This window comes from Thunnus albacares, chromosome 8 (genome assembly GCF_914725855.1).
Source record: "Thunnus albacares chromosome 8, fThuAlb1.1, whole genome shotgun sequence".
In the NCBI taxonomy this organism is placed as follows: Eukaryota; Metazoa; Chordata; class Actinopteri; order Scombriformes; family Scombridae; genus Thunnus; species Thunnus albacares.
The window spans coordinates 26,069,558-26,084,802 of NC_058113.1; the positions used below are offsets into that span (position 1 = coordinate 26,069,558).

General features: G+C 35.5%; 1 protein-coding gene across 3 annotated transcripts in view; it reads left to right on the plus strand.

The window, feature by feature from the left end:
• The window catches only part of LOC122987727, a 133,499-nt gene that overhangs the window by 49,573 nt on the left and 68,681 nt on the right, over positions 1-15,245 (plus strand). For all 3 annotated transcript variants that reach the window (XM_044359744.1, XM_044359745.1, XM_044359746.1), the window contains exons 15-20: positions 11,332-11,620; positions 12,000-12,043; positions 12,578-12,854; positions 13,570-13,617; positions 13,985-14,028; positions 14,391-14,670. In XM_044359744.1, coding sequence (XP_044215679.1) covers positions 11,332-11,620; positions 12,000-12,043; positions 12,578-12,854; positions 13,570-13,617; positions 13,985-14,028; positions 14,391-14,670 — 982 coding nt within the window. The remainder of the gene's footprint in view (positions 1-11,331; positions 11,621-11,999; positions 12,044-12,577; positions 12,855-13,569; positions 13,618-13,984; positions 14,029-14,390; positions 14,671-15,245) is intronic.

Sequence of the window (15,245 nt, forward strand, 5' to 3'; positions counted from 1 at the left end):
CACAACAGTTGGAGAGAAACTTTTGAAAATGCTGCAGAGTTTGAGAGAGGAAGATTTCGAAGACTTCAAGTGGTTTTTGCAGAAAAGAAACCTCATCCCAGCAGACCTCCCGTGCATCCCATGGAGCAAACTGGAGAAGGCAGACAGGAAACATGTGGTGGATCTAATAGAGCAGACCTACAGCCAACGAGCTGTAGAGGTGACCAAGATGCTTTTCAAGAAAATAAACAGGAACGATCTGGTGAAGCTGTTGTGAGGCACCAGCTCAAGATCCAAAGGGAAATTATGGGAAAACAACAAACACAGAAGTGGCCTGTTGAGTCCCATTTTTGCTGCTAATCCAATTAATTACATTATTACAGAACATTTGGACCTAATCAGACTAACAGTTAAAGGAGTCATATTTTACAAATCTTCCCATATTTTATTTTATTTCCCAGTGATCCACTTAGAAAAATATCTTTTCACAAAGTCATGCTAGCTTCTAGCATCCTCACCACTGTCGTCAGATTCATGTTGGGTAACTTTAAAAAAAAGCAGATATTTTGGCCTGAATTTCAGATGTTTGGGGTCGACATCTGTCTATCTTTTGGGCGGATTACATTAATAAATTACTCTTGTTGGCTTTTACTCGTGAAGCTTTTATTACACTTACAGAAATGTAATGAGTGTTGTCATCAACTCAAGTAACGTTATCTACACCTCACCTATCCTGAACAACACCACCACCCACTACGACAATAATAAGTTGAATTATCACCTTTCTGACAGCGTCAACAAAACAGAAACTTTTAAGCTGAAAAGAAGAATCCATGATGGAGCTGTTTTATTGGTTTGCACTAAATGTCGAGATGTACCTAATAAAGTTGCAAGTGAGTGTATATGATCTTTATGTACATTTTTGTTCTTTTGTTTATGTTTTGTTCCATTTCATCTTCTTATTTTTATCTTGTATTTTATCTTATTGCTTACTCTACCTTTTTATACTTTTATATTTTTATAATGCTTTGTTTTTTTACTGGATATCTTGTCTTAATATCTTTTTGATGTCTTATAGCACTTTGAATTGTCTTGTTGTTGAAAGGTGCTTTACAAATAAATACGTGTTGCCTATGAATGTACTGTATCCTTTGAAATTACCAGGTGGCAACAATGGAGCACTGTTTACTGTATATGGGTCATTCAACATATTTTCTTTTTTAAAATCTATAATAAATTCCCTCATTGTTGTTTGGTTCTGATTATTTGAGAGAATGAAGTGGCCTAAAAACAATATATACGAAGCAAGTATATTGATGTGACAGAGAGTCACACGTGTGTTTTCCCCCAAGTGAATATTGGCAGTAAGGAAATATTCAAGTTTAAACTGATGCCTTAAAGTGTCATAATGTCATAAAGGACCCCAGTAGTGTGATTATTTATCTAGAAGAAGAAAGTAGCTCTGAGTGATTCTTACAAAACCTCCATGCCAGTGAACAAAGCTCAGATGAGAGGTGATCTTCTCAAATTATTTTGTATATACCTTTGGATAAAGAAAAGGCACTGCAGGTTGTTCTAAAGTTTTAAGCAGGAGGTACATATCAATCATATCAGGAACTGAAAAGTTATTAATGTGAGTGGAGGAGTGTGTAGTGGCCAATTGCCAGTTTTTGTGATCTATGACTGTGATTATGGGAAGGATAAGGATGCCAGTAAATTGAAATCCAGGTGAGTATGGAGTGATCCATAAGCGCATTTAGACATGAATCCTTAACACAAAACTGGAAAAGAGTAGCCTATGTGATGATGAAGATACTGACAAAGCCTATGAAACATTTCTAAAAATATTTAGATCATTATATGATAAAAACTGTCAAATAAAACAATACATCAGAAAGCAAAATTAAAAAGATTGGCCATGGATTACAAAGGGGATACAAAATGCCTGTTAAAAAAAACAACAACACCATATAAGAGAATTCATAAAATATAGAACTATAGGGACAGAAAATAAATCTACTAAATATAAATACAGTCTATTCTATCCACTTTCAAATTATATCTGGACTTAAACACAATGCGGGTGATTTGTGTTGGTTGTTATTCGTAGTAAATTGTGTCTCGAAAAACATGAGTCATTTAGTCCCTTTGACATTTACTCGGTTTATAAATGATTAAAAGATCTTGTGGATATTATCTGTACGTTTGCTTGTCGTTTTAAAGCGATAATCTTCAAATAGGCGCGTTCTCGCGATTAGGGCTGATTTTCACAGCACAACAGGTGTTACTGAAACACTCACTGACGGAAGAGAGAGACGCCGGGTGACATTTACTACCACAGTCAGCAGGAATATTTGAGGAACGAGGAAGTAGTGAATACCGGATATAGACAGCAGCACCTGAATCCCAGTAAAGGGTCATTTATGGACACAATGAAAGATTTACCTCAATTAATTGGAGAAAAAACTGGGCGGATTTTACATCTTAACGGCTGGAGCGACAAACTGCAGTTAAAAAGGTAAAACTGTATTTTATTCTTCTTTTTAACTTTCACGTTCATCGTCCTGCTTCTTCTGTAGAGATGTATTCGTGTGTGTAAATTGTTACAGCAGCCCAATACTACAATAAAACATTAGTTAACACTTAGTTTACGTTAGAGTTAAACAGTTTGTTAAAGTTTCCAAAGTGCTTTGACTCAACAGTTAACGATGAAACAGGAAAACAACAGCAAAGACAATTTAACGTTAAACGAGAGAGAGAGAGAGAGAGAGAGAGAGAGAGAGAGAGAGAGAGAGAGAGAGAGAGAGAGAGAGAGTGTGTATCAGGTATTCATCATTTGTGGGGACATAAATCTGTTTAAACAGTCACATTTGGGGACTCGCCTCCCTTTTGAGGACAAAAAGCAAGTCTCCATAAATCAAATCATTTATTTTAGGGTGAAGACTTGTTAAAATGAATGTAAGGTTTAGGTTCAGGTTTGGGTTAAGGTCGAGCAAGTAGTGGTTGAGGTTAGAGTAATCTACAGGAAATGAATGTACAATGATGCTTGAAAGTTTGTGTTAGAATTTTCTGTTTCTGCATAAATATGACCTAAAACCTGATCAATTGTTCACATAAGTCATAAAACTAGATAAAGGGAGCCAAATAAAACAAATGAGAAAAACCATTAAACTTATCAATTCATTTATTGAGGAAAATTGTCCAATCTTACATATTTGTGTGAGGCAAAATATGTGAATCCTTGCTTACAGTAACCAGTATGACCCCCTTTTGCAGCAATAACTTCAGTTAAACGTTTCTGGTAACTGTTTATCAGCCCTGCACATTGGCTTGGAGGAATTTCAGCCTATTCCTCCTTACCCAACAGTCTCAACTCAGGGATGTTGGTGGGCTTCCTTGCATGAAGTGCAGGTCCTTCCACAGCATTTCTATTGGATTAAAGTCAGGACTTTGACTCGGTCATTCCAAAGCATTAACTTTCTTCTACTTAATCAGTCTTTGGTAGAACGACTTATGTGTTTAGGTTTGTTGTCTTGCTGCATGACCCACTTTCTGTTGAGCTTCATTTCACGGGCAGATATCTTGACATTTTTCCTGTAGAATTTGTTGGTACAACTCAGAATTCATAGTTCCATCAATGATTGCAAGCTGTCCTGGTCCAGAGGCAGCAAAGCAGCCCAAACCATGATACTGTCACCACCATGTTTCACATATGGGACATGGCTCTTTTGCTGGAATGCAGTGTTTGTTTGTCAACAAATGGAACGCTTCTCATTCAAGCCAAAAAGTTCAACTTTTTCAACTCTACCTTACTATAGTAGGAAAGAGGCGTCATTTGTGTTTTAACAATGTTTTGCTCATGAGTTATTTAACTGGGAAGTTCGAATCTGTCAGTGTATTATATATAAGCATAACTGAAGTGTGTAGCATAGCCTACAAACTGTACTTTTTCTGTCAGGCATTTGTTGTTACATAATTCACATGAAGAGCACACCGGTGACCTCAGGGAAGCAGGAGGATTTGAAATGTTCTTTTTTTCTTTGGACACACACAAGCAGGCGGGTGGAGAGAAATAAAACTACTGGGAGAATCACTGATTCTGCTTTTGATTCCGAGAGTCCAACTCAAAAGCTCGTTTCGATTGATTTTCGATGTGGAATCAGAATCTTTACACCCCTAGTAACAATGGTGTTGAATGTCCTCCGTTTGTACACGATCTGCCTGACAGTCAACTGGTGGAGTCCAAACTCTTTAGATATGTTTTTTTAAACTCTTTCCAGCCTAGTCAGCATCAACAACTCTTCTTCTAAGGTCCTCAGAAATCTCCTTTGTTTGAGCAGTGACACACTTCCACAAACCTGTTGTGAAGCTCAGGCTTTGATAGTGAAGACCCAGATTTCACTTCTTTAAATAAAGCAGGGCCTCCCAGACCCACACCTGAATTTCATCCCATTGACTGAAACACCTGACTCTAATTTCCCCTTCAAATGAATTGATAATCCTAGAGGTTCACAAATATGCAACATTGGATCATTTTACACAATAAATAAATAAACAAGTGAAAGGTTTTTGTCTCACTTGTTTAACTGATGTTTCTTTATCTAGTTTTTCTAGACTTGCATGAACATTTTAGTTCATATTTATGCAGAAATAGAGCAAATTTTAAAGGACTCAAAAACTTTCAAGCACCACTGTAAATCAACATGACTGTTTGTGTGTGTGTGTGTGTGTCGAGGGTATTTCTTCGATAACGATATTCTTGGTGATATGACAAAATACTCCAGGAGGGATTTTTGTCTCTCCTCATACTTAACCGGGTGTTTCTGCTAGAGGGGGTGATATAAGTTTGTTGTGTGTCTTTAATTGATGACACAAACAATTTTTCCCTCACATACATAGTTCTCTCGCAGAACTGAAGCTATTTTCAGGCTTTGATGTGTTCACATGAGGTCTTAAGCAAGAATGTTATTCACTAATAATTTTAAGAATTTGTGTTATATCATCTACCACAAGGGAAACATAGTTTTTCTTGATTTGTTTTTATAACTTTGGCAGTATAATATAGCTATGATAAATATAAAAGAGAAATGAATGTTTTTCTTGCTTTTTTATATTAGAGGAAAAGATGCAACCAGCCATGTTCTCACAGCATCTCTGTTGTAAAATCAAGAGGCTCATCACAGTTTTGGATCACAGTCCTTGAAAGAGTTACAGCCAGACAGTAAAATTAAGTCATGATCCTGTCGATGTATTCCTTTGTGGAAATACTTTCAGGTATTGTTTTTTATTGAGCTGAACATTTGGAGATTGAGAGTATGAATAACTGAGTAACTGTGTAGAGTAAACCTGTAAATTTATTTTATCTTCTTGGTGCTGTGATCATGAAAGATTTTTTTTTTTTACCATTTAAATGTATACTGGACAACAGAGGTATGCATAATGGGTAAGAACAATATATTGTTCTGCACCATTTATTTTTCTTAAAATGTTTTCCAGCTTCATGACCCTCAGCAGCAGCAACTGATCAAAATAAGATGGAGGACGGTAAGTGCACAGTTATTATGTACGCAGTGATCTCACTAAATGTTACTCACTGAGTTCAGATTGTCTACAACAAGCTAAACGTAAAACCAGAATCTGACAACGAATAATTGAACCGTGGAAGGATATTTTGAACAGGTCATCTTGATCAAGGTTTTTTTAAAATCCACTCTTTCAAATTAACACTGTATGCATTTTAGTTTGCTACACTTCATATGAAACATGTTCTGATATACGCTGATTATAGCCTCATAATATCTTTCATCTGTCAACTTTGTGTCATGTGTCTTTCTCTACTCAGAACTTTTTGTGGATAAACATCGAGTCGAGCTAATCCGGAGAGTGACCAATGTTGCACCAATTTTAGATGAACTCCTCAAACATGATGTTATTAATCAAGTAAATTATGATAAAATCAGGGCTAATCATGACTCTCAGGAGACTATGAGGGCACTCCTTAGTGGGCCCTTGGAATCCAGTGGATTTAGAGGAAAACAGATCTTCTACAAAGTCCTGGAGAGAAATGAGCCACATCTTATTGATGACCTCAAGAGAATGGAGAGCGAGACTTTCATGGATGTGAAAGTCATGGATACAGTGCAAGTGAGTAAATCCTTAGTCATCTAAAGCAGTATAATGTAGGAGTAGATAGCGTAGTTTGTGCTTTCATATAATCACTTACTTACTTAAAGACAATACTTTGAATATAAGTCCAATATTTCATTTGATTACACTTTTCTTGCTTTTGAAATCTTTCTGAAATCCTCACAGGAATACCCCACTGAAAATCAATATTTACTCGCCCCCTGTGGGCCTAAAATTTGGCTTTGAAAAGTTTATAGTTTGCTCCTTTTGTAGATGACAGCAGCTGTATTCAGATTCACAGTTACAGTGGATTCCAATATTGATCCAGAATCATTGCAAGAAAACACCAAAACAACCACAGAAACTTATCAAACCACTCCTGCTGCATAACTCATTTATCAGCTGTTCATCAATATAATCAGTATTTTCCAAACAATTGTTGTTGTGCCAATAAATCACTAAGTATGTTTCTTCTGGTGCGGCAATAGTGTAACATGGAAACAGTGTTTTTAGCTATGTTGTGACTACAAGTGTTTGGAACAACTTTATAGATCATTGGTGGAGAAATTAAAGGTAGATTAATTAGAGTCACAGTGTTACTCTGTTCCTTTAATGGAAAATTTAAGGGATCCTATTAAATAAATATACACATTAATGTCATTGCAAGGATCAATTCTTGGACCTCTTTAAATGAAAATCTACATCCATTCATCATATAAAACATTATTACATAACTTCTATGAAACTCTACTGGAGGGATGAACACCATTCGTCCAAATGATTTTCCATCATTTGGTGTTTCAGTGTTGGTGGTGGAGAGCGCTTTCTAAATCATCAGTCATGGTATTCATGGTAGTAGAGCAAACAAACACTTCACATCCTGTCCTGCTTAATACTGTATGATTTATCTTTTTCATTTTCCAGGTAGACGCAATAATGGATAAGAAGCTGCTTATTGAAATATTGAATGATTTGAGTTCTGAGGAGTTTGAGAAATTCAAGTCGCTCATTGAATTGGAGAAAGATTTCCCGCTTATCTCAAGGAGCCAACTGGATGTGGCAGACATGCAGGAAACTGTGGAGCTGATGATGGAGATAAACAGCCGAGAGTGTGTGGAGGTAACCAAAAAGGTTTTAAAGGAGATGAACAGGACTGATCTGGTGCAGAGGTTGTCAGATATCAGCTCAAGAACTAAAGGTAAGACAAAGAAGACAAAAACATGAAAAACATTAAACTGGCACACAAAGCAGTCACATGTGTCTCATAAGTTTTATAGTTTATTATGAAAAGATAAAGTACATTAGCTAGGGTACAATATTTTGTAAGTTTGGGCATAAACAGTATAAATAACAAATATATCCAAAACCATTCAACATTGTTGGAAAATCTTCAAGTAGCTCTGCAAATTATTATTATTTCACTGTTAAGGAGGGTTAGTGGAATGAAACCCTTGGTATTATAACTGATGTTAAATACATTTCTAATAAGTATTTTGATATTTATTTCCTCCTCAGAGAAACACTTGGAACAGTGTCCTACACTGATTCAGAGAGTGAGTAATGTCACATCAGTCTGACTTTACACAGCACAGCTTTTATTCAGTAGATGAAGACTGACAATCATCTTCATCTTGAACATTATAATTGATGATACAAACAAATTTTCCCTCACATAAATAGTTCTCTCACAGAACTGAAGCTATTTTTACATGAGGTCTTAAGCAAGAATGTTATTCACTAATAATGTTAAGAATTTGTGTTATATCATCTACCACAAGGGCAATATAGCTTTTCTTGATTTGTTTTTATAACTTTGACAGAAGATATAATATATGATAAACATTAAAAAAAAAAAAATTCTTCCAGCCATCTTCTCACAGCTTCTCTGTTGTAAAATCAAAAGGCTCATCACAGTTTTGGGATCACAGTCTTTGAAAGAGTTACAGCCAGACAGTAAAATAAAGTCATGATCCTGTTTGTACAGATAAAATAATTGTAAAACAGACAAAAGTTGTTGATGTTACTAAATAAATTTAAACAAATACAAGTAGTTTGTAAAAACAGTTATACAGTATGTGATCAATTTGACAGATATTATTAATTCCATTATTAGCTTGTGTAATATGGGTGATGTAATCTTACCACATCCACATTTCTAAAACACACTCATCAATGAATCTGTAATCAATAAAATAAAGAGACTGCACATTTGCCCAATGAACATTTTCTTTGTATTTACCAGGTAGAAACAATGACGTCTGTTATAGAGCTGCTTTTGGAAACACTGGCTGATTTAAGTGACTGGGAGCTTGAGTACTTCAAGCAAGTCATCCAGAGTCACTTCTACAACCCCTATCTAGAGATCCTATGGATGCTGCCCATGAAAGCTGACATGCAGGACACAGTGTTTTCTGTGGTTCAGACCTTCGGCCAATCGTCTTTTGAGAAGATCAAGGATATTTTAATTAAGATGAACAGGAGAGATCTGGTGCAGAGGCTGTCAGACAGCAGCTCAGGACCCAAAAGTAAGACAATAAAGACAGAAACATATTCAAATCATAAAGCTGGCTCAAAACGTGTGTCTCATAAGTTTATAAGCTATGTTATAAATGTTCTTCTTTATTTGAAATATTATGAGTCATAATGTAGAGTAAAGAAGACAATATCAGCTGGTGTACAAAATATATTTTATTATGAATGTGAAATATGAAAAGATATTGTGGGACAGGGACAAAATATTAGTGATGAAGAGGCTTCAGGTTTATTTTGTGTTGAACCCTTTGTATTGTAATTTTATAAAGAACAATATAGCCTGATGTTGATCACTTTTATTTCCTTTCTTCCTCCTCAGAAAAACACTCTGTGGATGAACACTTGTCTGCACTGATCCACAAAGTGAGTAATGTCACATCAACCTGACCTCATGCAGTACAGCTTTAATTCAATAAGATGCAAGTTTAAAATCATATTTATCATCACATTAGTGGTGATTAATGAAACTAAACTCAGTTGCTCACATAATTGTGAGACTTTTTCAAACCATTAAACAAAGTGCAGAAGATGAAGCTGAGAAAACAGTTCCTGACTTGTGCTGCCACTTTTTTCACAGTTCATCAAGAACATGTGATGTTAAGATCAGGTGGCTCATTTCAGTTTTTGACAGCACAGTGTGTTTGCCAGAGTTACAGCCTGGAATTAAAATAAAAAACATAACAAGTTTACAGATATTAAAGAATGAAAAGAAAGACAAATCATAATTACCAGATGTATCAGTAGTTCAGGTGATCTTGCTGAAAAAAACATTTCTTAAAACATCCAAATGTCTGAAATAAAGACATTGATACTGTAGATGCAAAGAGATAAATCTTTAATATTCCCAGTGGAGAAATAACATATTTTCTCTTTGATTGTACTCTTTGAATTTTCCAGGTAGCAACAAAGACGGCTGAGAGAGAGCTGCTTTTAGAAACACTGAATGATTTGAGTGATCAGGAGTTTAATAAACTTAAGTGGCTCCTGCAGTTCACTCACTTCAAGAAGGACCTTCCATGCATCCCATTGATCCAAATGGAGCCAGCAGACAGGACAGAAGTTGTGGATCTGATGGTGGAGACGTGTGGCCAACAGTCTGTGGAGGTGATCAGGGAGGTTTTCATTGAAATGAAGAGGACTGATCTGGTGCAGAGGCTGTCAGAGACCAGCTCAAGACCCAAAGGTAAAATAAAGAAGACAACTGTCATGTCACATTAATTTATAAAAATAAGTAAGTCTGCAGGAGTACAAAATATTAGATGAAATAATGGAGCAACACCATATAGGCCACCATGACAGCAGAAATATAGATTTGAATCAACACCTCCCTGACACAATCTCAATAAAAATAATATGAGCTTCACGAAGTTAGTTGGTACTTCATTTCATATTTGAAGTGGTTAATTGAACTAATTAAATTTACTTGTAAGACAAAGATCACTTCAGAGGGAAATGTTAGAGCTCATTATTACCAGTCTTGTGTTGTATATGGTCAGATAGGAACTTGGCTAATGTTGTCTACATCATTTCACTTGAATATGTTGTGTTGTATTTTTGTATAGCTACGATTTGACTTAAACTTAGCTCCATTATGGACACTCATTCTCATTCATCCCCTCTGTGATTTCTGTAACCAAGGCCTCCTCCTGTCTTCCATGCATACACCTATAATCCATCTGTGTCATGTGACGTCTGCAGTGTCTGTGTATTTTATTTTAACACCCTGACTAAGTGTTTTCTTAAACCACATTGGTCTCAGCCATGAAGTGTTAAAGGCTTTTTATTATGCTCGGGAGTCAGAGTATTATACTGAGGACAAGTACACATAAAGGTTACACACAGTGTTTCTATTATGTAATTACAATGTTCATTAAATGTGTTTCAGCTGCAGGATCATCAGTTGAAGCGTTTGGTGTAAAAACCACAGAGGGAGGTAGGTACCATAAGACATTTGAAACACTAATAACAAAATTACAAATATTATTCCTTTAACTAGGAGTAAAGATGACAGATTTGAATCCTTTCCTCAAAGCTCTGTAGTTATTTTAATCTACATTTCATTATGTGAAGCTTTAACACTGAGTTTAATAACAAATGTGATGTCATGTTGATAACTGTTCATCAGATGAAAGTAGTAATTGATTTTTAGGATGTTACTATTAAGCAGATTTTCATTTCCTTCTGCAATTAATCCTTAATATTAGAATTAATTTAAAACAAGATAGTCTGATAGTGTCTGATTATATCACCTGATGGTAAACCAGGCATTCATGAGTCTTGTTTTATTTCCTTCTCTTCAGAGAAATACTCTGTGGATGAACAGTGGCCTGCACTCATCCAGAAAGTGAGTAATGTCACATCTGTCTGATTTTACAGATACAGCTTTCATTCAACAGATGCAGGAAAAAAAAACATGTTCAACATCATAAATGATGATACAAATCAAATTCCTGATTTTCACCAGCTGGTTCTCTCAGAACTGAAGCTACATTCAGGTTGCATCATGTACACATGAGGACATTGTAAACTAATAATGTTAAAAATCAGCGTTACCTCTACCACTGGTGAAATGTAAACTGTATATATCCACATTTATAAAAACACAAGGTTGATGAGACGTAAACAAAAATCTGTAATCAACCCAGCTGAGAGATTGTACATTTGTCCAATGAACATTTTCTTTGTATTTACCAGGTAGAAACAATGACGTCTGTTATAGAGCTGCTTCTGGAAACACTGGCTGATTTAAGCGACGGGGAGCTCAAGAACTTCAAGAAATTACTCCTGAGTCAAAGTTACCTCTACAAACCCTACTTAGAGAACCCATGGAGGCTGCTCATGATGGCAGACATGCAGGACACAGTGTTTATTATGGTTCAGACCTTCAGCCAACAGTCTGTGAAGAAGACCGAGGATGTTTTAATTAAGATGAAGAGGAGAGATCTGGTGCAGAGGCTGTCAGACAGCAGCTCAGGACCCAAAAGTAAGACAATAAAGACAAAAACATATACAAATCATAAAACTGGCTCAAAACATGTGTCTCATAAGTTTATAAGCTATGTTATAAATGTTCTTCTTTATTTGAAATATTATGAGTCATAATTTAGAAAAAAATAGACAATATCAGCTGGTGTACAAAATATATTTTATTACTAATGTGAAATATGAAAAGATATTGTGGGACAGGGAGAAAATATCAGTGATGAATTATAAGTATTGTGTATTTTATATGTATATGTATTAACTGTTGAAGAGGCTTCAGTTTTATTTTGTGTTGAACCCTTTTAATTGTAATTTAAAAAAAAACAAACAATATAGCCTGATGTTGATCACTTACTTTTATTCATTTTCTTCCTCCTCAGAAAAACACTCTGTGGATGAACACTTGTCTGCACTGATCCACAAAGTGAGCAATGTCACATCAACCTGACCTCATGCAGTACAGCTTTAATTCAATAAGATGCAAGTTTAAAACCACAGTTATCATCACATTAGTGGTGATTAATGAAACTAAACTCAGTTTCTCACAGAATTGTGAGACTTTTTCAAACCATTAAAAAAAATGCAGAAGCTGAAACTGAGAAAACAGTTCCTGACTCATGCTGCCACCTTTTTCACAGTTCATCAAGAACATGTGATGTTAAGATCAGGTGGCTCATTTCAGTTTTTGACAGCACAGTGTGTTTGCCAGAGTTACAGCCTGGAATTAAAATAAAAAACATAACAAGTTTACAGATATTAAAGAATGAAAAGAAAGACAAATCATAATTACCAGATGTATCAGTAGTTCAGGTGATCTTGCAGAAAAAAACATTTCTTAAAACATCCAAATGTCTGAAATAAAGACATTGATACTGTAGATGCAAAGAGATAAATCTTTAATATTCCCAGTGGAGAAATAACATATTTTCTCTTTGAATGTACTCTTTGAATTTTCCAGGTAGCAACAAAGACGGCTGTGAGAGGGCTGCTTTTAGAAACACTGAATGATTTAAGTGATCCGGAGTTTAATAAAATTAAGTGGCTCCTGCAGTTCACTTACTTCAAGAAGGACTTTCCATGGATCCAACTGGAGCCAGAAGACAGGACAATAGTTGTGGATCGGATGGTGGAGAGATGTGGCCAACAGTCTGTGGAGGTGATCAGGGAGGTTTTCATGGAAATGAAGAGGACTGATCTGGTGCAGAGGCTGTCAGAGACTATCTCAGGACCCAGAGGTAAGATAAATAAGACAACTGTCATGTCACATTAATTTATAATAATTAATAAATCTGCAGGGGTACAAAACATTACATAAAGCAATGGAGCAACAACATATAGGCCACCATGACAGCAGAAATATAGATTTGAATCAACAGCTCCCTGACACAATCTCAACAAAAACAACAAAAGTTTCACAAAGTTAGTTGGTACTTCATTTCATATTTGAAGTGGTTGATTTAACTAATTCAATTTACTTGTACATACAAAATAATAAGACAAAGATCACTTCAGAGGGAAATGTTAGAGCTCATTATTACCAATCTTGTGTTGTATATGGTCAGATAGGAACTTGGCTAATGTTGTCTACATCATTTCACTTGAATATGTTGTGTTGTATTTTTGTATAGCTACAATTTGGCTTAAACTTTGCTCCACTATGGACACTCATTCTCATTCATCCCTTCTGTGATTTCTGTAACCAAGGCCTCCTCCTGTCTTCCATCCACACACCTGTAATCCATCTGTGTCATGTGACGTGTGCAGTGTCTGTGTATTTTATTTTAACACCCTGACTAAGTGTTTTGTCAAACCACATTGGTCTCAGCCATGAAATGTTAATGTTTTTTATTATACTTGGGAGTCAGAGTATTATACTGAGGACAAGTACACATAAAGGTTACACACAGTGTTTTTATTGTGTAATTACAATGTTCATTAAATGTGTTTCAGCTGCAGGATCATCAGTTGAAGCGTTTGGTGTAAAAACCACAGAGGGAGGTAGGTACCATAAGACATTTGAAACACTAATAACAAAATTACAAATATTATTCCTTTAACTAGGAGTAAAGATGACAGATTTGAATCCTTTCCTCAACGCTCTGTAATTATTTTAATCTACATTTCATTATGTGAAGCTTTAACACTGAGTTTAATAACAAATGTGATGTCATGTTGATAAGTGTTCATCAGGTGAAAGTGGTAATTGATTTTTAGGATGTTACTATTGAGCAAATTTTCTTTTCCTTTTGCGATTAATCCTTAATATTAGAATTAATTTAAAACAAGATAGTCTGATAGTGTCTGATTATATAACCTGGTGGTAAACCAGGCATTCATGAGTCTTGTTTTATTTCCTTCTCTTCAGAGAAATACTCTGTGGATGAACAGTGGCCTGCGCTGATCCAGAAAGTGAGTAATGTCACATCTGTCTGATTTTACAGATACAGCTTTCATTCAACAGATGCAGGAAAAAAACATCCTCAACATTATAAATGATGATACAAATCAAATTCCTGATTTTCACCAGCTGGTTCTCTCCGAACTGAAGCTACATTCAGGTTGCATCATGTACACATGAGGACCGAAGCAAGAATGTTGTTAACTAATAATGTAAAAATTAGTGTTCCCTCTACCACTGGGGAAATGTAAACTGTATATATCCACATTTATAAAAAGACACACACTAATGAGATGTAAACAGAAAAATCTGTAATCATCCCAGCTGAGAGATTGTACATTTGGCCAATGAACATTTCCTTTGTATTTACCAGGTAGAAACAATGACGTCTGTTATAGAGCTGCTTTTGGAAACACTGGCTGATTTAAGCGACGGGGAGCTCGAGGATTTCAAGAAATTACTCCTGAGTCAAAGTTACCTCTATAAACCCTACTTAGAGATGCTGCCCATGAAAGCTGACATGCAGGACACAGTGTTTTCTGTGGTGCAGACCTTCGGCCAACAGTCTGTGAAGAACACCAAGGACGTTTTAATTAAGATGAACAAGAGAGATCTGGTGCAGAGGCTGTCAGACAGCAGCTCAGGACCCAAAAGTAAATCAATAAAGACAAAAACATATTCAAATCATAAAACTGTAACAAAACATGTGTTTATAAGCTGTTCTTCTTAATACATGTAAATAATATGATTTGTAATGTAGAGTAAATAAGACAATATCAGCTGGTGTGCAAATTATAATGTATTACTAATGTGAAATATGAAAAGATATTGTGGGATGGGGGAAAATATTAGTGATGAATTATATGTATCATATATATTATATGTATTAACTGTTGAAGAGGCTTCAGTTTTATTTTGTGTTGAACCCTTTGTATTGTAATTTTTTTAAAAACAATATAGCCTGATGTTGATCACTTACTTTTATTTATTTTCTTCCTCCTCAGAAAAACACTCTGTGGATGAACACTTGTCTGCACTGATCCACAAAGTGAGCAATGTCACATCAACCTGACCTCATGCAGTACAGCTTTAATTCAATAAGATGCAAGTTTAAAATCATATTTATCATCACATTAGTGGTGATTAATGAAACTAAACTCAGTTTTTTCAAACCATTAAACAAAATGCAGAAGATGAAACTGAGAAAACAGTTCCTGACTTGTGCTGC